General features: G+C 38.5%; 1 protein-coding gene across 1 annotated transcript; it reads left to right on the top strand.

Moving 5' to 3' along the window:
* The first annotated feature begins 237 nt into the window (after nucleotides 1-237).
* Nucleotides 238-25,200, top strand: LGSN (lengsin, lens protein with glutamine synthetase domain). The gene is made up of 4 exons (XM_003789698.1): nucleotides 238-430; nucleotides 1,860-2,048; nucleotides 10,330-10,496; nucleotides 24,001-25,200. The coding sequence occupies exons 1-4, from the start codon at nucleotides 238-240 to the stop codon at nucleotides 25,198-25,200; spliced, it is 1,749 nt and encodes a 582-aa protein (XP_003789746.1).
* Nucleotides 25,201-25,480: the final 280 nt, after the last annotated feature.

The raw sequence follows: 25,480 nt of genomic DNA, 5'->3' as shown, positions 1-25,480 counted from the left end.
AAAGATAGAAATCTTGACTAGGGAGCTAAAGTCTTAATTTTTTAAATGATATTTTTCTCTACCCTGTATGAAAAGAGAGAGAGAAAATACAGTCTGTCTGAAAATAACGTTGGGCTTCTTCCTTTTGAGTTATCTAAGGAACTGCAGAAGTGACAAAATTTACCTATTGTCAAAGTCTTTTATGTTCATTTTAAAATCTAGCTATGGAGTTGACTTTTTGCCTTTTATGCCTTTTTGATGTCCAAGTTTCGTTGTTTGCATAATCTGTTATTTGCCTTTTTTGTCCAATTATTACAGGATACTACAAAAGATGAAAATAATGAGACCGAAGCCAACAGGACGAATAAATTGAGAAGAACAAGAAAGAAAGTCACTAAACCGCACGTTTGTTCAACGGAAGTGGGAGAAATGGATCTATCCCATTCAAACGGTATCTAAGGACTGTGACCCCTTGAAAATGCCGTGGTGAATGACCACCTCTGTTTGGTCTTCATTTTCACAAAACGTTTTCATTTTTAATTTGGGAGAAGCAGAAAGATGAAGAAAAAAATGTATTCCTACCTAGGTGACATAAAGAGCAGTTTACAATGTCAATATATGAAACCAACCGATCAAATCACTCAGAATTTAAGGAGGGTTAGAAGCAGGATGACAGTAGAAGCAAAAAAAAAAAAAAAAAAACTGAGCCACATATGAGGAGGAAGAGCACATTTCTGTGCTGCAAAGTCATTACTGAAGATGTGAGAGGCCACAAGAAAGTTGACGGAACAAGTTGACGGAATAATTCCTATTAGACTCTAACAGATTTGAAACAGGGCTAAGGAGTTAATTTAAAAAACCCAACAGACTTAATCCTAGGAAGGATGCATTTCCAAGGCATGAGCAGTAGAACTTGGCAACATATGGTATCAAGAGAAAACAGTGTTTTTGTAGATTTTATTATTGTTTTAAAATCCTCTATAGACAATGCATTCCCTTACAGTCAACGACTAGGGTGACACCTCCCATGACCTCTCATTCTGCATGTCCCTGCCTAGGAATACACTATTTTCTCCAGTACTACTCTGTATATCATACTAAAAGGCAGTTGAGTTTTTTGTAGTATTCATTAAGAATTTTTTGAATTTCTGAGGTGTCTGTTGTTATTTCACCTTTGTCATTTCTGATTGATCTAATTAGGGATTTTAATTTTCTATTTCTGGTTAGGCCAGCCAAGGGTTCATCAATTTTGTTACAGCCCAACATGAAGGGGAAAGAGGAGGGGGGAGGGGGAAGGGAGGATGGGTGGAGAGAGGGTAATTGGGGGGCCCACACCTATGGTACGCTTTACAAGGGTCCTTGTTACATCTACTACGTGTAGAAGATAAATGTCTTGGCTCGGCGCCTATAGCTCAACCGGCTAAGGCGTCAGCCACGTACACCTAAGGTGGCGGGTTCGAATCCCCAGCCCGGACCCGCCAAACAACAATGATGGCTGCAACCAAAAAATAGCCGGGCGTTGTGGTGGGCGCCTGTGGTCCCAGCTACTTGGGAGGCGGAGGCAAGAGACTCGCTTGAGCCCAGGAGTTGGAGGTTGCTGTGAGCTGTAATGCCACGGCACTCTACCCAGGGGGACAGCTTGAGGCTCTGTCTCAAAAAAAAAAAAAAAAAAAAAGAAGATAAATGTCTTAACACAATAACTAAGATAATGCTGTGAAGGCTATGTTAACCAGTTTGATGAAAGAATTTCAAATTGTATATAAAACCAGCACATGGTGCCCCATAATTGCATTAATGTCATAGCTATGATTTAATAATAATAAAAAAAGACAGTTGAAAACAATGGCGACATGTTTTTACATTTTTCCTTATTACTACAGAGAGGATGACCAACCAAATGGAGTGCCACAAATCAGGGGACACAAGCCACCCAGGCGTGGGACCTGGCTCTGCTACGTCTCATCCGTCACATGAAGATAAGGACTCCCAGGATCAGACAACAGTGATAAAACCACCGTCCCCCCAAACTTCAGTCAGTACTTCTAGTGGTGAATTAAACCCAAATTCCGGTAAGGATTTACTGGTTAAATGTTCTGGAACAAACTCGCATACAGTTCTAGTCACTAATCCTAGATATGTCACTAATCTAATTTGTATTTGAATTAGAGATAATGTGATGTTGGTTGGAGGCTGTTAGCCAGAACACTTAAAAAAATTATCATTTATAAAGTGCTTTGCTGTTTTCTTTACCCTTTGGGCTGTTTATCCAGAAAATGGAGGGTTGCAACGGAGGAAATAGCACATTTTTCTAAAGTGGTGCAATACCAGCGGTTATTCTAAGTTTCTAGCTTATGGAACATGAGGTATTTACCCTGGTACGTGAGTGTATTGATTAAAACCCTCTTAGATGCAAGTTGATAGAAACTTGTCAGAAAAGGAAATCTACCATGGAAGGGTTAAACGAATACGGTTTGAAAATATGGGTGTGAAGTTAGAGGGATAATATCTGTCATGTTACCTTCTTCTGACACCAATTTCAAGTTCTAGAATTTCCCAAGACTAACCTTAGTTCAGCTAATTTGAGAAAAGGACTCACAGAACACACTGAAAGCTCCTATACCAGGGCAGCGCCTGTGATTCAGTGAGTAGGGCATGGACACAGATCCCGAGGGTGGTGGGTTCGAATGTGGCCCAGCCAAACTGCAACAAAAAAATAGCCGGGCATTGTGGCAGGTGCCTGTAGTCCCAGCTACTTGGGAGGCTGAGGCTAGAGAATTGCCTAAGCCCAAGAGCTGGAGTTGCTGTGAGCTGTGACACTATAGCACTCTACCAAGGGTAACATAGTAAGACTCTGTCTCTAAATAAATAAAAGCTCCTACACTCAAGTCTGTGCTTTATTACACTGAAAGGATACAGAAGGGGAGCCGGGAGGATGGGTGGAGGGAGAGTAATTGGTGGGACCACACCTAAGGTGCATCTTACAGGGGTATGTGTGAAATGTACTAGGTGTAGAATACAAATATCTTAACATAATAACTAAGAAGGCTATGTTAACCAGTTTGATGAAAACAGCTCAAATTGTATATAAAACCAGTACATTGTACCCCATGATTGCATTAATGTACACAGCTATGATTTAATTAAAAAAACCTGAAAAAAAATAAAAAAAATAAAAAGAAAGGATACAGATTAAAATTAGCCATGCAGCAGTCGAGGCAGTTCTAAGCACAGAATATTTATTTGTTCTCTCTCGGTGGAGTCATGGACTGTGCTATTGTGCTATTCTCTTGGCTACGTGTGAGATCATATACACGGAGTAGTGTGAGCCCGGGTAGACCACCTGAGTCATGGCATCCAGAGTCTTTATTTGGGCTCCGTGGTTAACTGGCTATGTGGCTCACCACAGTCTCTATTTCCTCGAGGGATCAAGTTGCAATTGCATGACTCAGAGTCCCCACCATAAATGACACCGTTAGACTTTATGGCATGGCCTGAGCCCTCAGGTAAACAAAGACACTTTCATAAAGCAGAAAATTCCAGCAGCTTAGAGATTAGTTCCAGGAGCCAAGGGCAAAGGCCAGACCTCTCTTTGGGCAAGGTTAAATTCTTTGCTTACATACAGGGCCTAAGGAGGAACTGGAAGGGAGCACTGTCAGTACCTCTTCTGTATTAGATTTCTATTGCCACCATAACAAATTACCAAAAATTAGCATCTTTAAAAAAAATGCAGATGTATTAATCCATGGTTCTGAATGTTAAAGGTCCAGGTTGGCTCAGTGAGTTTCCCTGCTTTAGATTTTGCAAGGCTGAAATCCAGGTGTTGCTGTCTGAGCTTTTACTGAGAGACTCCACGGAACAGTACACTTTCAAGTTCATTCATGCTGGAGGGAGAATCCAGTTCCTTGTTACTGTAGGAATGTTTCCTTGCTGGTTGTCAACTGGGGTGACCTGTAGCTCCCAGAAGCCCCCTCTGTTGTACAGTTAGAAACAGCACTTCCAATCCTTCTCATTATTGGAATCTTTCTGAATTTCCTTTCTTCCACATTCCTTTTCTGCCTTCAGCTAGAGAAAGTTCTTGGCTTTTAAGGGCTCATCTGGATAATCCAAGATAATCTCTATTTTGAGATCCATAATCTTAATTTTATCTGTAAAGTCTCTCTTGCTTACAGTTTATTTTTTTTTAATTTTTAAATTTTAATGTTTTGAGACAAGAATCTCACTCTGTCGCTCTGGGTAGAGTGCAGTGTTGTTATAGGAGCTCACTGCAGCTTCACACTCCTGGGCTCAAGCACTCCTGCTGCGTCACCCTCCCGAATAGCTGGGACTACAAGTGTGCACCCTGACACCTGGCTATTTTTTTCCATTTTTAGTATAGACTAGGTCTCAGTCTTTTTTTTCTTTTTCTTTTTTTTTGAGAAGAGTCTCACTTTGTCACCCTTGGTATAGTGCTGTGGCATCATAGCTCATAGCAACCTCAAACTCTTGGGCTCATGTGATTCTCATGTCTCAGCCTCCCGAGTAGCTGGGACTATAGGCACCTGCCACAACAGCTGGGACTATAGGCACCCTGCCGGCTATTTTTTAGAGGCAGGGTCTCATCTGGCTCAGGCTGGTCTTGAACCTGTAAGCTCATGCAATGCACGAGATCCTCACTTTTGCTCAGCCTGGTCTTGAACTCCTGAGCTCAAGCAATCCTCCTGCCTTGGCCTCCCAGAGTGCTAGGGTTACAGTACAGGCGTGACCCATCATGCTCGTTTTGACCATGAAATTTAACATATTTCCAGGTTCCAAGGATTAAGGGATGGTGAACATCTTTTGGGGGGAGGGAGGCCATTCTGCCCACCACACCATCTCTCATCTCTGAATTCATCTCTGGTTTGGCTTCATAAATTTCTCCATGAAGTGAAGAAGAAGCATTGATAGCCTCTTAATATTGAGAGCTGTCAATATAATTGTTCACAGGGGTCAGGCAGGCCATATGGTGGCCTGGTGGAATAAAATAGGGGAGTCATCATGAAAACCAGGGAAGAGGGTGGGTGTCAAAACTTATCCAGTTTTTGTGAATAAATGTTATGTATTGTTTTTAATTGCTTTTGTGCTAAAATGGCATATTGAGAAGTTTCAACAAATACAATATGGCCTGCAAAGTGGAAAATATTTATTAGCTGGTCCTTTACAGAAAAAGTTTGCCACCCCATGACTAGAGGATGCATACCCCATCCAGGCTACCAGAGCTCCAGCTAATGGCTGCTATGCAAAAATATCCATGTGGTTTTGCCAAATCTAGTTTCAAGAGAAGTACGAACTCGAAATTTTCACATAAAATTTTCTAATAGTTAAGTGTCGCCAACTCATTCAAAGAAGTTTCTAAACGTTAGGAAGACTAATCAGAAAACCTCTGCTGGCCACATTGGCTCCTCCAGTTTGTGACCTTTGTTTTATATATTTCAGTTTTAGCAGCAAAAGAGAGACAGAATCTACCATTTCTTAGTCTTAAGTCAAAACTCTGGAGGAAAACGTTGTATCACGAACTTGCTTTGCGTCATCAATGGTGACATCAGAGCGTGGGTGTCCTTATTGACTCAACTTGGTTAGCTCAGAAGTTCCCTCTTAGGCCCAGGGTGAATTAGGTTCTCTATAGGTCCTAAGCAACAAAAAGGTTACAACCCCAACCAAACCACTAATACATAAGTTAAAAGTAAATGTAAAAATTATCCTCCAAAATAAGTGTAAGAAATCTGGACATGATACTTTCTTCTTTGGGATAACTGCAGAGAGCAGCCCTCTTTCCCTTCCAGGTTTTGTTTGGCTTTTATTCCTTTTTGTTCCTGGGTATTCTGCTTCCTGAGCTTTCCAACACTGTCCAGGCTAACATGAGGGGTCAGAGGGCAGGGTCACACTTGCACTAGCAGGTGGCTCTCCTGGTGCATGAAAGATGCAGGTCCTTCGAAATAAGTACAGCTGATCATTCCAGGCATGCAATAAGCTGAAGGTGTTACGGAATGTCTCTCCGATGCACTTTCCCCTTATTTGAGCTGGTATTTCTAAAAGCCCAATGCCTCCTCAATCTGTCTCTTATAAGTGACCATATTTCTATAACTGAAATATGTCCTCATTATCACTAAACATGGGTAACGTTTCTCCAAGGCTTTCTAGTTACCATAAAGCTTTGAGGGTTTATTTATTTTTTAATATTTTCTTATTTTTCTGCTGAACATTCACAGCAGCAAAACTTCCTCTGTAAGAACACATTGGTTTAATTTATTAGTCTTCTGAGGGGACAGGGAAGGAGAACACCTCCCAGGAACCACACTGTAAGAAAAACAAATGAGCCCCTGCACTGGCAATTATCTGCCCGCTATTCATCATGTACAGCTGGGGAAGGCTGACCGAAAGGTTTAATTGTAAGTAACGAGTATGATTGATTCGAAGAAGAGAAATTCAGATAGTGCAGTAAGACTAGCTGATGCCTTGAAAATGAAAATTAGAAATTAGATAGGGTTCTGCTAGTTGGTGAAAGAATCAGACTTTTATTTATTTATTTATTTATATTTATTTTTTTTAGCTGTAAAAATACCTTTACTGGCCCCCAAATTTTCCATGCAGGGAACCCAGGGCCAGTGGCATCACGCTTGTTTGTGGATACTATAGTTTGTACAGAAGCTTTCTGTGGTAACCATTTAGAATTTCTATTACTGTGAACGTGTACATGTTATTAATCAGGGAATTAATCATCCCTGTTCTCTTTGATTAAAAGTTACATTACCTTGAAAGGACACAAGGTATTGTCGAGTGGGCGAGGCAGATCATGTGTGTTCTCTGTTATTGGCCTCCTTGTTTTTCTATTTTCTATTTTTTATTCAATCATAACTTTGTACATTGATGCATTTGTGGGGTTCAGGGTACTGCTTCGATATACAATGTGAAATGCTTACATTAATCTAAGTACCACATAGAACCAGACTTTTAAATGAAAAATTGATATTTAGGATACATATTGAAATATATAATACCAATTTTTACTTATTAATTAGAAAAATCACACAAGATGGATTCATTCATTCATTCGTTCACTCACACTCACTTGTGAAAGGAATATTTATCGGGTGCCTATGGTATGCCTGTACTGAGGACAAAGCACCAAGTAAAACTAAGTTGCTGCTCTCATGGCGCTGATTTATGAGTGGGAGAAGACAGACCGGAGACATAAGAGCGTGCAACGTGGCAGGTGGCAATAAAGATGCTGCAGAGAATGGAAACAGGATGACACGCTGTGGGCTGACTCTCATCTCTCCAAAACTCTTATGACAAAGTCCTAACCTCCAGTGCCTCGCAATGTGACTGAATTTGCACAGAAGGTCTTTCAAGAGATAGATAATTAAGGTTCAGTGAGGTCAGTAAGGTGACCCTCATCCACTATGACTGATGTGTTCATAAAAAGACTCCGACACGCACAGAGGAAAGACCACGTGAAAATACTGGGAGAAGATGGCCATCTATAAACCTGGAAGGCAGCCTCAGGAAAAACAACCCGCTGATGTCCTTGATCTTGGACTTCTACCCTCCAGAACTGTGAGAAAATAAGTTTCTGTTCCAGCCACCTGGGATATTTGCTAATGGCAGCGCTAGGAAACTAATACATATGTAGTACTCACCGTCTAGCCTCAGGGCAACTTTAAGTTGAACAGTGAACCAAGGGTTAGACCTGTCCATGTTTTGACCAAGTCTCATACAATCAACACTGCAGGTGACTATGGTTTATTTTTTTCAGCATATGAAGTTTTGCTACCTTGCATTTGATGGCATATTTGTTTACTATAGTCCCCCTGCTCGGGCATCTAAAGTTTTACAAGGGCAGGGCTGCTTTCTAGATATACATCTGGTGTGTGCAGCATGCAATGACAGAAAAAACAAAACTATCTAGAGTGGATGAATATATAAATTCTTATTTTAAAATGATACATATTTATTATAGAAAATTTAGGAGATACACATCCAGCAAAAAAACAATAAGATTATCCATCACGTTATTGCTGGTGAGCCAATAAAACTTACCTTTTCTCTTTTATAGGAGATACATTCTTTACCAGCTTTTATATAATTGCTTATGATGTTTAGAACACTGATTATCTGAAATTTTCCATATTTAAAATACTTATACGTTTTATTTTATTTACAAAGCATCATTCATCTTGGCCTAAACACTGAAAATTTCAGAATAGATTGGGAATACAGCAACTGTTAATTTCGCACGAAACAATGTAATTGCTACAGCTTAATTGTTTGTGTTAAATGGAAAGTAGTAATAAGGTCTCAGGGAATCAGAGTAGCCAAATGTATCAGTGACGGGACATTATCTTTAATATATTTGCATTGGTGGAACCCGTAATTTGTTTTCCTCACGGTTCACACGCTTAAAATCTACTAAATCTGTATTTTTAAACTGTCAATCTTTATATTCATTTTTAAAGCCTAACCCTACTTGAAAAATGATACTTAGGTATCACTTTAAAATTCTAGCTGTTCAGTGTCAGCAGCGTGATAGACTGATGGGTGTCTGGATGCAGACACAGTCATGGTACTATTTGCGAGGGTTGGAGTAGTTGTGTTCACTTTCCATGGTTAAGTAGCACTTATGCGATGCTTACTGTCTGCCAGTACCTGTTAAATAAATTGTTTAATCCTCATAACAAGTTCATAAACTAAGTAGTATTTTATCAATGAGACAGTAGAGGCACAAAGGGGATAAGATGGTTATCGGGCAAAGGCAGGACTTGCAGGGGGGCCAATGAGCTTCAGTGTTTTGTGCTGAATCAGTACACCCGCTGCCTCTCCTAAACGTTCAGCCAGTAACTAACATTTGTAATGTGTACTACGTGCCTGACCCGTCTATGTGTTACAGACATATTCGTTCAATTTGTTCTCCACTAGGACTTAAGAACTCTGAACTCTCGGGCAATGCCTGTGGCTCAGTGAGTAGGGCGCTGGCCTCATATACCAAGGATGGCAGGTTTGAACCCAGCCCTGGCCAAACTGCAGCAAAGAATAGCTGGGATTGTGGCAGGTGCCTGTAGTCCCAGCTACTTGGAAGGCTAAGGCTAGAGAATCACCTAAGCCCAAGAGTCGGAGGTTGCTGTGAGCTGTGACGCTACAGCACTCTACGGAGGGTTACAAAATGAGACTCTGTCTCTAAAAAAAAAAAAACAAGAGCTCTGAACTCTAGTTTCAATTTTGGCAATGAATTGATAGTGTGACTTAGAGCACCCTATTGTGCCACTCAAAGATTCAAGCTAGTGAGTTGGTTAGATGGGAGGATTTATCTTTGAAGTCTCTTCCAGCACTAGTGTTTTAGATTTGCACACTATCTTAGAAGTCTTGAACATTTTTTTTATGTTACTAATTTTAAAATTGAGTATGCAGTCCAGATTTTTCATCTCCTATGCTCTCATTCTTAAAAAAAGATGCTTGGTTTGCTTACTTAAACAAATTTTAAATTTGACAGAGAGATGTAGACTTCTTAGATTCAGATGCCATTATAAAGACATAAAGCCCTTTCGTTTTTTTACAAAAAACAAAAACCCCGAAACCAAAAAAATCAAAACAAAAATCAAATAACAGAAAATAAACAAAAAACAAACAACTTTACCTTCAATTATGTAGAAACTTTAAATTTAGGAATTAACAGTTACTTTGAGAAACCCAAAATTGTTCTGATATTTGTCAAATACATACAGACATCTGTGCTGTGCCAGTGAGGTCCAGTTATGCAAATATGTTCTGATTTAAATAAACAAAAGGATTTTTGTCAGCACTCACATATGATATTGCTATATTCTATTACAAATAATGTTAATTTGGGGGGAGGGAGAGAGGAGGGCAGGGGGGTGGGTGATTGGAGGAGTCACCTCTATGGTTTATCCTACAAGGGTACAAGTGAATCTTTCTAAAAGCAGAGTATGAATGTCTTAACTCAATAACTAAGAAAATGACATGAAGGCTACGTTAATCAGTTTGATGAGAGTATTTCAAAATATATATGAAAACACCACACTATACCCTGTGATTGCATTAATGTACACAGCTATGATTTAATAAAAAAATCTTAAAAAAAAATAATGTTAACTTTAACCTCCTCCCAACTGATAAACGATCTTGCATTGTTGAGACACATAGTTTTGGAAAGATATTAAAAGCCGAGTAAGAAAGGTAAGAATTCAAGTCTAAGCCATTGCCACGAGCAACATAGGACGTTTTTGCTGTAATCATCGTGACTAATTCACTCTCTTTAGTCTCTTTCTGTTTCTTAGTCCATCCCGATCCAGTGACTTAGAACCTCTCTTTATTTTACAGATTGTACCAGGGACATCAATCAAATTTTGACCACACCTCAACTCTCTTCTAGAATGAAACACATTAAACAAGCAATGGCCAAAAATCATCTGCAGTTTGTGCGATTTGAAGCCACAGATCTCCACGGCGTGTCCAGGTCTAAGAGTATCCCTGCACATTTTTTCCAAGTGAGTTTTACACACAGTGGTGATTAAAGGTAACTTTATGACCATTAGGAAGCAAGTGGTTCTTATTATTCTTCCTTATTTTCTTGCAATTTATGCAGTAATTCAATCTGAAAATCAATCATTTATTTTGTTTTCTCCCATCCCTCCCCAAACGCATTATTGCTCCCCAAGGAACTGTACATATATTCTCAGCTCTCAAACACCCATTCCTTTACCCAATAGAAATACAAAACTAATTAAGACCGGTAATTTTAGCCTTATGTCTTGAATAATTTCTCTCCACTGAATTGTCTCTTCTTTCTTATTGCAATGATGAAGATAATTTTTTACTTGACATGAGAAAATTGCAGCAGAAGACCCAAGAGCAAATAAAAAAGGGAAAATGATTAAATAGAATTTGTTAGATGAAAAGTGTATGCCTTTCAGCTCCTAATTCTGTTAAGAATTGTTGCTGGATGACTTAATAAATATTGTTAAGTTCCTGAAAGTGCTGACATCAAGAAACATCATATTTTGGTTGTTCTGAGACTTAGATTTAGTTTGTCAGTTTATGTCGTGTGTTTTATTTTGATGACTGATTTGTTGTGTTACTTATCAAATTTCTTAGGCAGGGACATTAATCAGTACCATGGAAGGAAGTGTTAAAATTAAGCATCTGCTCTGTTTAACTATTTAAAAATGAACGTGTGGTATTTTTAGTACTTTAATATTAAATTATAATTTTTCTTATTTGCCTTATTTTGTGAAAAATTGCGCATCTTCAAAAATACTTTTTAAAGAATTTCAAGAGATTCTAACCTGTTTCATAAGGAATTCTTCAGACCTACCTATAAATAGATATTGTTTCCTCTTCAGATAGTCAAGAATACGTGTTGATTTTTATAACAAAATGTGAAATTTCCTGTGGACAGGCCCAGAATATGATTCACATGAATCTCTTTTAATCAGTAAGAAAACATACCTAACATTTCGGGCATTGTCAGAGATCTTACTATAAAATTATTTACTATTTCATTTTTGCCAAATTTTAATCATTTCTATCACTAATGGAATCGAAAAGCTACATATGTAGAACATAGCTCTATTTCCTTAGTCGAATCCTTTTATAAAAATAAAACTTAATGTGCGGAGGATTGATATTATTTTTTAATCTTAGTTAAGGTGGTGCAAGTGTTTGTGTTACATGGCTAACTTGAATAATGCTTAAATCAGGTCTTTTGGTGTGCTCATCACCAGAATAGTGTTCACTGTACCCAACACGTAAGTTTTTATCCCACATTCCCTTTAGATCGTTTTCTGCCCTTAGGCATCCATTGTTCATCACCCACTTATTAGTGAGAACAATTCCATAGATATTTCACTCAGGATAATGGCCTCCAGTTCCACCCAGGTTGCTGCAAACAACATTATTCCAGTCCTTTTTATGACTAAGTGGTACTCTATGGTGAATATACTGCGTTTTCTTCAACCCCTCATGAACTGAAGGGCATCTAGGTTGATTCTATCTTTGTAATTGAGAATTGTGCTGCAATAAACATTCGAGTGCAGGTGTCTTTTTGATAAAATGACTTTATTTCCTCTGGGTAAGTATCTAGAAGTGGGATTACTGAACTGAATGGGGGGGTCTACATTTGTTTCTTTGAGGAATCTCCAAGCTGTTTTCCATAGAAGTTGTACTAATTTGTAGTCCCACCAGAAGTGTGTGAGCATTTCTTTCTCTCTGCCTTCACACCAGCACCTATTCCTTCTTGACTTTTTATTAATGGCCATTCTGATAGGTTCACTGTGGTAACTTATTGTAGTTTTCATTTGTAGTTCTTGACGATTAGTGATGTTGAACATTTTTTTTTTTTTATATGTTTGTTGACAACCGGTATACTTTTCAAAAACTTCTGTTCATGTATTTTGCTTATTTTTTGATGGGGTTTGTAGGATTTTTAATCTGATTTAACTGAGCTCTTTGTAGATTCTGGGTATTTTTTGTTGGATGTACAGTTTGTGAATATTAACTCTGTGATTATTTCCTTTCCTGTGCAGAAGGCTTTAATATAATTAAGTCCCATTCATTAGTTTTGTCATTGCCGTATTTATCCTTGGGGTCTCAGTCATAAATTCTTTGATTAGGATGATGTCTACAAGAGTTTTCCTCCACTTTCTTCTAGAATGTTTATGGTTTCATGCTTTACATTTAAATATTTTATCCATCTCAAAGTCATTTTTGTGTATGGCAAGAGATAGGGGTTTTATTTCATTCTTCTGCATGTGGCTATCTAATTTTCCCAGCACTGTTTATTGAAAAGGTATCCATTCTCCAGTGCATATTGTTGTGTGCTTTGTTGAAGACTATCTGGTTGTAGGTAGATAGTTTTATTTGTGGGTTCTCTATTCTGTTCTATTGGTCAATGTCTGTTCTGTTTTACTTGTATCATGTTGTTTTGATTATTATATCATTATAGTATAATCTGAAGTCAGGGAACATAGTAAATTGCACATGAACTTTATGGAGACCCTGTATAATGATGATATTTTTGTCCCTTTTTTAATTGTTGATTTAAAATCTATTTTATCTGATATGAGAATGTCTATACCTGCTCAATCGAGGTTTCTATTTGCATAGAATATTTTTATCCCTTAATTTTGATTTCATTGGAGTTGATTTCATTGAGTTTCATATGAGGTTTAGAAGTGTTTCTTGGAGACAGACATTTCTTGGGCTTGTGTTTTTTTTCCTTTTAGTTCATGTATGTATTTTGAGTGGGTCATTCAGACCATTTACATTGAGTGTTAGGATTGATATGTGGGCTGCTGCTTGTTCATCATGTTGGATCCCCATTGTTTTGTTTTTCTCTTGTGCTGTTGTTTTACAAGAGGATGAGCTATGACTTTTGGGTGTTTTTACACTGGTAAGTATCTATTGTGCTATTGCATGTATAATGCACTTTTGAACATTTTCTTTAGGGCAGGTCTAGAAATGACAAATTTCCTTAGTGTTTGCCTATCTGGAAAAGTCTGTTTCTCCATCTTTTATACAACTTACTTTTCTGGGATACAATATTCTGGGCTGACAATGTCTCTGTTTAAGAACATTAAAAACAGGGCTCCAATCCCATCTGGCTTGTGAAGTCTCTACTGAGAAGTCTGCTGTTAGCCTGAGGGAATTTCCTTTGTAGGTTAGTTGTTGCATTTATCTTGTAGCTCATAGAATTTCTTCCTTCATTTTGACTTTGGTCAGCCTGATACTATGTGTCTTGGAAATGTCCTATTTGTTATGAATCTTGTTAGTGTTTAATATCCATCTTGTATCTGTATTTCTGCATCTTTTGCAACACTAGGGAAGTTCTCCTCAACAATTCTCTCCAATAGGTTTTCTGTGATTTTTGCTTTTTCTTCTTCTCTCTCTGGGATACATATAATTCATATAGTAGCTCATATCTATAGTCCCACATTTCTCTGAGTGACTGTTTATTGTTTATTCTTTCGTCTAAATTTTTTACTTCCTGGGTTTGTTGGAAAGCCTTCTTTTTAAGCTCTGAGATTCTTCTGCTAGGTCTAGCCTGTTGAAGCCTTCTGCTGTATTTTGTAAATGACTGCTTCATTTCTTTTAGTTATAATTACATCTTGTCTTATGTTGTCTGTCTATGAATGTTTTTGTTTTTTACATTCATGTCTTGAAATTGTTTCAGCTTCTTTGTGTTGGTTTTCAACTTTCTCTTCAATTTCATTTATCTTGCTTGCCATTGCTATTCTGAATTCCATTTCTGACATTTCAACTATTTGCTTTTGGTTGAGATCTTTTTCTGTGGCTTTATTGTAATCCTCTGCTGAACTAGCTTAATTTTTCATGTTGCCAGAATTTTTTTACTGGTTTCTTCTAATCTGAAACCACCTCTTAGCTCAGGGCTGATAAGTTTGCAGTGCGCCTATTCTGTTTGCTGGGAACTCTCCTACTTTGTGATAAGGAGGAGAGGTCCCTAGGTAATGCTTTTGTGTCCTGATCCAGAGGATTGACCTGCTGGGAAAGGGGCAGATGCACTGAGAGCCTATAACACAGATCTTCTCCTGCATTGTTTCAATCTCTGTGGTTGTTACAGTGCAAGCCAATGCTGAGGAATATTTATTAATATTGATGTATTGGTCCCCAGACTACTATTGGACGCTCACCCAGGAGGTTGCACAAGTCCCACTCCATAGAGGCACATGCCACAGAGGCATGAACTTAGTCAACAAGTGGATGGATCACAAGAACTTGGCAGATGTCTAGGTGGATCACAGGATGTTGACCAATACCTGGAAGGGTCATGGTTCCTGGGACAGTGCTGGGGGTTCTTTGTGTGAAGTAATAGGTTGTTTCCCAGGCCACTGTTGGAAGCTCGGGCAAGGGACTGAGCAATCCTTTTCCACTGGAGGGGGGGCATTGTGGGAAATTGTTCTGCTTGAGTCTCCGCACAGTGATGAGAGCGGCTGTAACCCAGAGACTGGCCATGTATGTTCTAGTTACTAGTCCCTACTCAGATGAGTAGTTTGCAAGTATCTTCTTCCATTCTGTGGGCATCTCTTTTCTTTGTTGATTGTTCCTTTATGGCATAGAAGCTTTTTAGCTTTATGTGATACCATTTGTCAATTTTGCTTTAGTTGCTTTTGCTTTGGGGGTATTACTCAAGAACTATTTGTCTAGACAAATAACCTAAAGCATTTCCCCAATGTTTTCTCTTAGTAGTTTCAGAGTTTCAGGTCTTAGATTTAAGTCTTTATTTTATTTTATTTTAAATTTTGTATGCTGAGAGATAGGGTTTAGTTTCATTCTTTTGCTTATGGATATCCTATTTCCCCAGCACAATTTACTGAAGAGACTGTCTTTTCACCATTGTATATTCTTGGCACCTATGTCAAAGATAAGTTCACTATAGATGTGTGGCTCCAATACTGGGTTCTAGTCTATTTTTTTTGTCTGTGTATCTGCTTTTATGCCAGTAGCATACAATTTTGGCTACAAAAGCACTGCAGTGTAATTTGGAGTCAGGTAATGTGTTTATTCCAGTTTTGTTCTTTTTGCCCACGTTTGCTATTCTGAGTCTTTTATGGTTTCATATAAATTCAGAATTTTTTTTCTACTTATTTGAAGAATACCATTGGTATTTTGGGAGGTATTGCATTAAATTTGTAGCTTGCTTTGGGTAGTAAGGACATTTTGACAATATTGATTCTTTTAATCCATGAGCATATAATATCTTTCCATTATTTTTGTCCTTTTTAATTTCTTTCATCAATGGTTTATAGTTTTAATTATAGAAATTTTTCAGTTTGGTTAAGATTTTTTTTTTTTTTTTTGAGACAGAGTCACATTTTGTCACCCTCAGTAGAGTATGGTGGTATCAAAGCTCACAGCAAACTCAAACTCTTGTGCTTAAGTGATTCTCTTACCTCAGCCTCCCAAGTGGCTGGGACTACAGGCACCCGCCACAATGCCCAGCTACTTTCTTGTTGCAGTTGTCATTGTTGTTTAGCAGGCCTGGGCTAAACAACAAATCTGCTGGCTTCAGTTTATGTGGCTGATGCCATAAACATTGTGCTATGGGCGCCAAGCACTTTGGTTAAGTTTATGTAGGTATTTTATTTGTAGGCATTATAAATGAAATTACTTTCTTGGTTTCTTTTTCAATTTACTATTGGTATATAGAAATGCTACTGATTTTTATATGTTGACATTGTATCCTGCAACTTTACCAAATTTGTTTATCAGTTTCAACAGTTTTTGTGTGTGGAGTCCTTAGGTTTTTCTTCATATGATCTGCAAACAAGGATAATTTGATTACTTCTTTTGCACTATATGCTCTTTCTTTGTTTCTCTTGTCTAGCTCTAGTTAATCCTATGTTGAATAACAGTGGTGAAAGTGGGAATCCTCGTCTTATTCCAGGTCTTAGAGAGAAGGCTTTCAGTTGTTTTCCATTTAGTATGATACTTGCTGTGGGCCTGTCATATATGGCTTTTACCATGTTGAGGTGAGTTCCTTCTATACCAATTTTTTGAGAGTTTTTATCATGAAGGGATGTCAAGTTTTATTGAATGCTTTTTCAGCATCAATTGAAATGATCATGTAGTTTTTGTTCATTCTGTTGATATGAGGTATTGCATTGTTTGATTTGCATATGTTGAACCATCCTCCCATCCCTAGGATGAATCCCACATGATCATGATGAACAATCTTTTTAACATGTTGTTAACTTCAGTTTCCTAGTATTTTGTTTAGGAATATTATGTCTATATTCATCAGAGATATTGGCCTCTGTATAGTTTCCTTTTTTGTTGTGTCTTTGTCTGATTTTGGTATCAGGTTGATACAGGCCTTATAGAATGAGTTTAAGAGTATTTCCTAGGCCTTGATTTTTTGGAATAGTGTTAATAGAATTGGTATTAGTTCTTTGTACAGTTGGTGGAGTTTGCCAGTGAAGTCATCAAGACTTGGGGTTTTCTTTGATTAGAGATTTCTTATTATTGTTTCTATCTCATCACTTGTTATTAGTTTATTTGGGTTTAGTATCTTCCTGGTTCAATCTTGGTAGGGAGGGTTTGTCTAGGAATTTATTTCTTTATTCCAGGTTTTCAGACTTATGGCCATATGGTTGTTCATAGTCATCTCTAATGGGTGGCATCTGTGGCTCAAGGGAGTAGGGCACCAGCCCCATTTACTGGAGGTGGCAGGTTCAAACCCAGCCCATCCAAAAAAAAAAAAAAAAAAAAAAAACCAACCAAAAACCAAACAAACAAAAAACTACATAGTCATCTCTAATGATTTTTTTCTATTTCTTCAGTAGCAGTGGTAATGTTTTCTTTTTCATCTCTGATTTTATTTATTTGTGCTTCTTTTATTCTTGGTTAGTCTAGCCAACAGTTTGTCAATTTTGTTTATATTATTAAAAAACCCAACTTTTTGTTTTGTTGTTCTTTTGTATTATTTATTTGATTTCAATTCCATTCATTTCTTTCTTTCTTTTCTTTTCTTTCTTTCTTTCTTTCTTTTTTTTTTTTTTTTTGATGGACTCTCATGCCCTTTGTAGAGTGCCATGGTGTCATAGCCACAACAATCTCAAACTCCTGGGCTCAAATGATCTCTCACCTCAGCCTCTCCAGTAGCTGGGATTGTAGGCGCTGGCCACAATGCCCAGCTATTTTTAGAGACAGGGTCTTTCTTTTGCTCAGGCTGGTCTCCAACTCCTGAGCTCAAGCAATTTTCCCCCCTTAGCCTCCCAAAATGCTAGGATTATAGGCATGAGGCACCACATTCAACCCAATTTTATTCGTTTCTAATTTTTATTATTTCTTTTCTTCTACTAATTTGGGGTTTGGTTTGCTCTTGTTTTTGTAGTTGAGATGCTTTTCTACTTTTTCAGGTAGGCACTAATTACTATAAACTTCCTTCTTATTACTGCATTGCTGTATCCCATAGGTTTTGATATGTTGTGTTTTCATTTTCATTTGTTTTCAGAGATTTTTTAATTTCATTCTTAATCTCTTGATTGACTCCTAGTAATTCGGGAGCATATTTTTTGCTTTCTCTGTGTTTATTTTCCATGGTTCCCTTTGCTATTGATTTCTAGTTTTACTCCATTTTGTCAGTGAAAATACTTGATATGATTTTGGTTTTTTGAATTTTTTGAGACTTTTTTTGTGGCCTAACCTATGGTCTATCCTTGAGAATTACCTATGAGTTGAAGAGAAAAATGTGTATTCTGTAGTTGTTGCATGAAATGTTCTGTAACTATCTATAGATTCATTGCGTCTACAGTGCAGATTAAGTTCAATGTTTTTTGCTGATTTACTCTCTGGATGACTTGTCCAATGCTGAAAATGGAGTGATGAGGCCTCCAGTGACTGTTACCTGGTTACCTGTGATGTTTATTTAAAGTCCCAGGGCTCTTAGTTAAAAAGTGGTGAATCTGCCATGAGTGAATCCTTCTCTTCCAGGCAGCATGTTTCCTTCTGGCCCAGGGTGGGTCCAGAATTGTCATCCAGGAACTAAGGCCTGGAGTGAGACACTATAGGAGTAGGCTTGGTACTTCATTTTATTGTGGCTAAGCTGGTACTCAAGGCAAAACAAAGCCCTCTGAATTCTTCTTTCCTTTGTCCAAGTTCAAGGAGACTCTCCCTGAGCTGCACTGCTTATATTTGGGGGTGGGGTGACATAAACACTGGCTTGGCTGCAACTGCTGCCAAGATTATGTGCACCCCAACTTCACTGGCTCCAAGTCAGCATAGATGTAGAAATTGCCCAAGGACTGTAGTTTTTGCGGCCTAGCTGCCTTACTTATCTAGTTCAGGATGCACACTGCTTTTTGTCAGCTGATGGTGTTGCTAATTGTAACTTGGGTTTTGGGGTGGAGGATTTCCCTCTGTGATGGCTGGTCTAAAAGCTTGCTTGCGGGCACTGGCAGAGTTCCCTTGTGCCAGGTGCCTCTGCATTTTAATGTGAAGTCTCACAATCACTTCACTTTCCTGGGCACACAGATTCTATCTTCACTTGGGTGAGAAATGGCACAGCACAGTTAAGGAATGGGGAATGGTGTAGGTAATGCAAGAATGTCTTCTCTTCCCTTTTCAGCACCTCTTTCCTTGAAATAACATCAAAACCGGGTAGTATGATCATCCATCTGATTTTTGGTTTTTCTGAAGTTGCTTGTGTGTGTGCATGGACAGTTGTTGAATTTGGTGTTCATTTGGCGATTGCTGGAGATTTCTGTTTGGTCATCTTACTCTGTGCTCTCTCTTGAATATTTGTAATTTAAAATTAAGTCATTTATTTTGGAAAATTTGTTGTGAATAGGCATTAAAAATAGGTACATTTGTGCAAGATTATCTCAGCAATACACATATGTGAGCCAGATAACTAGGTCTGTGAACTTATCCTGGAGAAAGTACTACATACCTCTTTGGTAAATATTACTATGGTTACCTTTGGAGTTCTCCTCTTGGGAAGCTATGCAGTGCCAGTGCCCAGTCCAGACTTCAAAGCAATTTTGGAACTCTATTTCTGGAATGGCCATCAGAACTAATGTCGTGTGAGGTCAGACAGGTAAGTTTGGGAACTCATCCTAGAAAAAGTGCTACCAGCAATACCTTATTGCTAAATATCACTATAGTCACGGTCAACATATTCCCCTTGGGAAGTTATGCACTGATGCCAGCACCTTTAAAGTTCACCCTTCAAAGAACTTTTGGAAACTTTTTCCAATAAGGTATGTAGCACTTTTTCTAGGTGAGTTCCCAAACTTAAATGGTCCCACCCTTGTGAGTATATACACACAATTCTTCATGGGAAATTCATTGAAGAATGAAATCAATAGTTTCAGTCTTCCTTTGGCTTAGTAAAAAGTAACTTTAGTCTTTATAAAAATAACTAAGTCTTTTCTGTTTGTAAAATATAAAATATCACTTTGAAAATTATCATTAGACCATGAATGCAAATAGGAGATAATATACTCCATCTTCTTCATTTATAAATGAGGAAAGTGAGGTCCAAATTAGGAATGGCTTTCTTAAAATTATGTGAGCAGTTAGTAGCAAAGCTTGGATATTAATCTATGACTCCTCATTTCCAGTTCAGTGATTTTTCTCATTGTCCCTACTATCTCCATCTCAGCTTTAATATTTCCTTTTATTCTTCATTTGAGCTAAGTGTTCTTTCTTATTAAATTGAAAAAATATTGATTTTTTTAAAAAACAGAGCATTTTCCATTCTAGCAGTGGAAAAAAAGACTGTTATGTAATTGTGAAAGGTCAAATAGAGAACCTATGAAAAATGGTATCTACTCTTTTTAAAGAATTTACTGTAGGGTGGCACCTGTGGCTCAAAGATGTAAGGCGCCAGCCCCATGTACCAGAGGTGGCGGGTTGAAACCCGGCCCTGGCCAAAAACTGCAAAAAACCAAACCAAAACAACAAAAAAGAATTTATTGTATACATGTCTCTGTGCTAAATGTCTTACAAACATTAGCATATCTAAACCTTACAACTAACTTATACTGTCATTGATCAAACGGTTGATTTTTATTTAAATTATATGCAGATAATGTGAGTTCTTTCTATCTTTGATTGATTGAAACATGAAGTATTGCCATAGAATTCATAACTCATTTTTGGCTTTTTTCTTTCTTTTTTTTTTTTTTATTAAATGATAGCTGTGTACATTGATGCAATCATGGGGTACAGTGTGGTGTTTTCATATACACTTTGAAATATTTTCATCAAACTGGTTAACATAGCCTTCATGTCATTTTCTTAGTTATTGTGTTAAGACGTTTATATTCTACTTTTAGAAAGATTCATTTGTACCCTTGTAAGATAAACCATAGAGGTGATCCCACCAATCACCCTCCCTGGACCCATCTATCCCCTCCCTCCCTCTCCCCCTCCCCATATTCTTAGGCTATAATTAGGTTATAGCTTTCATATGAAAGCTATAAATTAGTTTCATAATAGGGGTGTGTACATTGGATACTTTTTCTTCCATTCTTGTGATACATTGCTAAGAAGAACATTTTCCATCTCCATCCATGTAAACATGAAGGAGGTAAAGTCTCCAATTTTTGGCTTATTTCAAAAGGTAACTTTTACTATGGAATTTCAGTTGCCATAGGAGTTTAAGTTATTCTGCAAAAATGTTTGTTGTATCCATAGAGATCTGTATTGGAATGTGAAATTATCCCTGTGTTTTAAATCTATAAATATAATTTAAGATAATTTATTGTCATGAATGTGTTCATATGTTTATATATTTCCTATAACTAATGGAGAGTAATTTGAATCTACATGTCCCAAAATGAGTAAAGCAAATAACAGTGTTAAAAAGATTGCTCAGAAAAATATGGATTAAATAGCCTGAAGAAAAAAGTGTGACTCTTTACTATTCTTCTAGTCCGTGAAGAACTATTTGAGTGAAATGGTAACCAGCTGTTCTCTGCTATTCACAGCCAAGCGAATACAAACACAAATTTAAATTGCAGAAACTCTTAGCAGTCTCATGAATAAAATACATTCTTTCTCATTTTAGATACACAGAAAACCAACAGATTTTCAAACGAAAATATGGACAAGCAGGGAAATCTCATTATCTCCTACAGTAAAAATTTGAATTAAAGGATTTTGTACTACAGTTTTCTAAGATCCTACTGTATGTGTGTGTGTGTGTGTATGAAGTTTACATATACGAGTCCTTGACTGAACCAAAAAATTAAGTAGCCACTGGAACAGTGCTTGGCTCACTCAATTTTATTGTTGGTAAAAGCAGAATTCGATCAGTTAAGTAAAAATGGCATTTGAAAATATATGTAGATAATCCCAAAGGTATAGAATAAACCTAAGTGCTCATCAATTGATGAGTGAACAAAGAAAATATGGTATATATATAGCATGAAGAACTACCCAGTGATAAGAAACAGTGAAATAATGTCTTTCAAAGCAACTTCGATGCAACTGGAGGTCGTTATCCTAAGTGAAGTCACTTAGGAACAGAAAAGTAAACATGTCCTCACACACAAGTGGAAGCTAAATTATGGTCACCCAAGGACACACAGAGTGGTAAATGGACAATGAGGTCTCAGAAGGGGAGAAGGTGAATAGGGTGATGAATGAAAAGTTACCTATGGACTAGCACTCTGGGAGGCTGAGGTGGGTGGATGCTTGAGCTCAGCAGCTAGAGACCAGCCTGAGCAAGAACGAGACCCCATCTCTACTAAAAATAGCCAGGTGCTGTGGCAGAAGCCTGTAGTCCCAGCTACTCAGGACGCTGAGGCAAGAGGATCCCTCAAGCCCAAGAGTTTGAGGTTGCTGTGAGCTATGACGCCTTGGTCCTCAATCCCCAGGTGACTGAGGGAGACTCTGTCTCAAAAAAAGAAAAAGGAAAAGGAACGTTACCTATGGGGTACAATGTCTACTATTTGGGTTGTGGGTACACTAAAATCCCACTCTTCACCACTGTCCAGTGTATGCATGTAATGGAATTAAATTTGTACTCTCAAAATCTATTAAAATTTTTAAAAAGAAAAAAAGAATAGTGTCAGTAATGAGCAGAGATGGCAGGAGTTTAACAAGACAGTGGCTCCTGATCAAAGGTGGCAGAGTGGAACAATAGATTGCCTCTTCTGGGACCGGCCCCTCCTAAGTAACCAAGCTCCGCAGGGTCTAGAGGTAAACCAGAGAAATCGTCTGGCTTATAGAATGTTAGGATTGTTTGTTAACCTCAAGATGCTCACTGACCTGACGGGAACAAGACTTTGTAGTCAGGGCTCTTCACCCATTACTGTAACATTTAACCTTGTTGATATTTCTAATACACAATTTTTAGGAATTGTTTTCTGTGTCTTTATAACCTCATCTCTTCTCTATGGCCCAACACATAGCAAAAGTTAAATAAATGACCAAATATGTTGAATCCTGGAGCTATATGGCTATAAAATGCCCCAGCAATCACCTAGTCTAAAACTTTTTTTGAGACAGAGTCTCACCACACTAATTCTAGAGTACTGTGGCACCACCCTGCCTCACAGAAACTTCAAACTTCTGGGCTCAAGTGATTCTCCTGCCTCAGCCTCTCAAATAGCTGGTACACTAGGCTCCCACCACAACATCCAGCTAATTTTTCTATTTTCAGTAGAGATGGAGTCTCCCTCTTACTCACTCCTGAGCTCAAGCAATCCTCCTGCCCTGGCCTCCCAGAGTGCTAGGGTTACAGGCAGGAGCCACTGTGCCTGGCCCAGTCTAACACTCTTATTTTTCAGGCCTGGAAGCTGAGACAGATAGTGCAGCAACTTGCTTAACTTCACAGAAGCGATTAATCAAAGAGCTAGGGCTAGAATGCAGATTTGCTGACACTCAGTTCATGCTGACTTGATTTAAAGCCATAACATTTTAAAATCCATAACTTCAGAGCTACAGGTCCTCATTCATGGGACTCATTTCTGGGACTGTGATTCGTTCTTAAATGAGTTGTAACTGTGAAGAGAGGAGAGAAGCTATCAGCCACTCTATCTTCTCTGGTGTCAGGACAACCCTCCCACGTGCCATGGGACTGACCACAGTCTGTGACAAAAATTGAGGATTCTTTACTGTAAACCTTGAGAATGAGTTAACTCAGGATTGCAATAGAATAAACCCAAGTAAAGTTTTTTCTGAAGTGTTAGCAGCTATATTCTAAAACAGGATCTTAAATAAGTCCATAAGGCTTTACCTTCATCTTTTGCTATAGAAAGATTTTCTGTAACATTCTATCTCTTATTTATAATGCCTATTTTCAGATCTAAGAGCACAGAAAGCCTCCAAGGCTTACAATAGAGAGTTGCTTATAAAGGTACCTTAGGGGGGTTTATTTTTAAATATTTAAAATTTATCCGATGTCAAGTTAATGGAAACCAACAGATTAAAAACACATTTTTTTCTCATTAGTGAGGCTCTTTTTCCGTGTTTGTTTTCATGCTTTAAACCCTAATTATTCTTATTCTTTTTCCTTTTTAGGAAAAAGTGGTCCACGGTGTGTACATGCCCCGAGGTTATCTGGAGTTGATACCGAATCCCAGGGACAATGAAGTGAACCACATAAGAGCCACATGCTTTAACAGTGACATCGTCCTTATGCCAGAGTTGTCAACCTTCAGAGTTTTGCCGTGGGCTGAGAGAACTGCCAGAGTGATATGCGACACCTTCACTGTGACCGGGGAGCCTCTGCTGACCTCCCCCAGGTACATTGCAAAGAGGCAGCTGAACCGGCTGCAGGACGCTGGCTTTTCCCTGCTCTCCGCCTTCATCTACGATTTTTGCATTTTTGGTGTGCCTGAAATTATCAACTCAAAGACCATATCTTTTCCGGCAACTACGTTACTAAATAACCACGACCAGCCCTTCATGCAGGAACTCGTGGACGGCTTATATCACACAGGAGCCAATGTGGAGAGCTTTTCCTCCTCTACCAGGCCCGGTCAGATGGAAATCTGTTTTCTGCCCGAATTTGGCATCAGCGCAGCTGATAACGCGTTTACTCTCAGAACTGGCGTCAAAGAAGTGGCCAGGAAATACAATTACATTGCCAGCTTTTTCATCGAGACCGGATTCTGCAATTCCGGAATTTTGTCCCATAGTCTTTGGGACGTGGGTGGGAAGAAAAACATGTTCTGTAACAGTTCTGGAATTGAGCAGCTCACGGTCACCGGGAGAAAATGGTTGGCAGGACTCTTGAAGCACTCCGCAGCGCTCAGCTGCCTGATGGCACCTGCTGTCAGCTGCCGCAAGCGGTACTCCAAGGAGAGCAAGGACCTGAAGGACAGTGTGCCCACAACGTGGGGATACAACGACAACAGCTGCGCGTTTAACATCAAGTGTCACGGGGAGAAAGGCACCCGGGTAGAAAATAAACTAGGCTCGGCCACGGCCAACCCTTACCTGGTGTTGGCGGCGACGGTGGCCGCAGGCTTAGATGGTCTTCTCGGCAGCGACGAGGCCTCGGCTGGTCCCGAGGGGAACACAGACCCTTACCAATCCAAACCTTCTGAGATCCCTTTGAAACTGGAAGATGCCCTCGTGGCGCTGGAGGAAGACCAATGTCTGAGAGAGGCCCTAGGGGAAACTTTTATTCGCTATTTTGTTGCCATGAAGAAATACGAGCTGGAAAATGAAGAAACAGATGCTGAGAGAAATAAATTCTTAGAGTATTTTATTTAGGATAGAGCGCTTAACTATTCCTTTAGAGATATGATTGCTATAGCTAATCTCCCAGAATGAAAAGATTGAATTTTTGTAATTAATGACAAGATTACAAATGCTTTTGTGATTTTTTTTTTGTCCCATAGAATACTTGCCAGATGACGTGGGACTGCTGAGAGGATTTTGATAACAGAAATAAACAATAAAGTTGTGGTGAAGCTGTAATATGCAAATTGACCAGATTTTGACAGTTAGTCATCATTTTTGTGTATGTTGACCTAGATGCGAATATTCAGGG

Source organism: Otolemur garnettii, unplaced genomic scaffold, assembly GCF_000181295.1.
Source record: "Otolemur garnettii isolate 467f Iridium unplaced genomic scaffold, OtoGar3 scaffold00035, whole genome shotgun sequence".
Taxonomy (NCBI): Eukaryota; Metazoa; Chordata; class Mammalia; order Primates; family Galagidae; genus Otolemur; species Otolemur garnettii.
This window is presented reverse-complemented; position numbering and strand designations above follow the sequence as displayed.

Excerpts from the sequence above, each read along its gene's own strand:
- LGSN (XM_003789698.1), top strand. The coding sequence starts at position 238 with ATGTCCAAGTTTCGTTGTTTGCATAATCTGTTATTTGCCTTTTTTGTC. Across the intron at positions 431-1,859 it reads GGATCTATCCCATTCAAACG|AGAGGATGACCAACCAAATG; the intron begins GTATCTAAGGAC and ends TTATTACTACAG. Across the intron at positions 2,049-10,329 it reads TGAATTAAACCCAAATTCCG|ATTGTACCAGGGACATCAAT; the intron begins GTAAGGATTTAC and ends TTTATTTTACAG.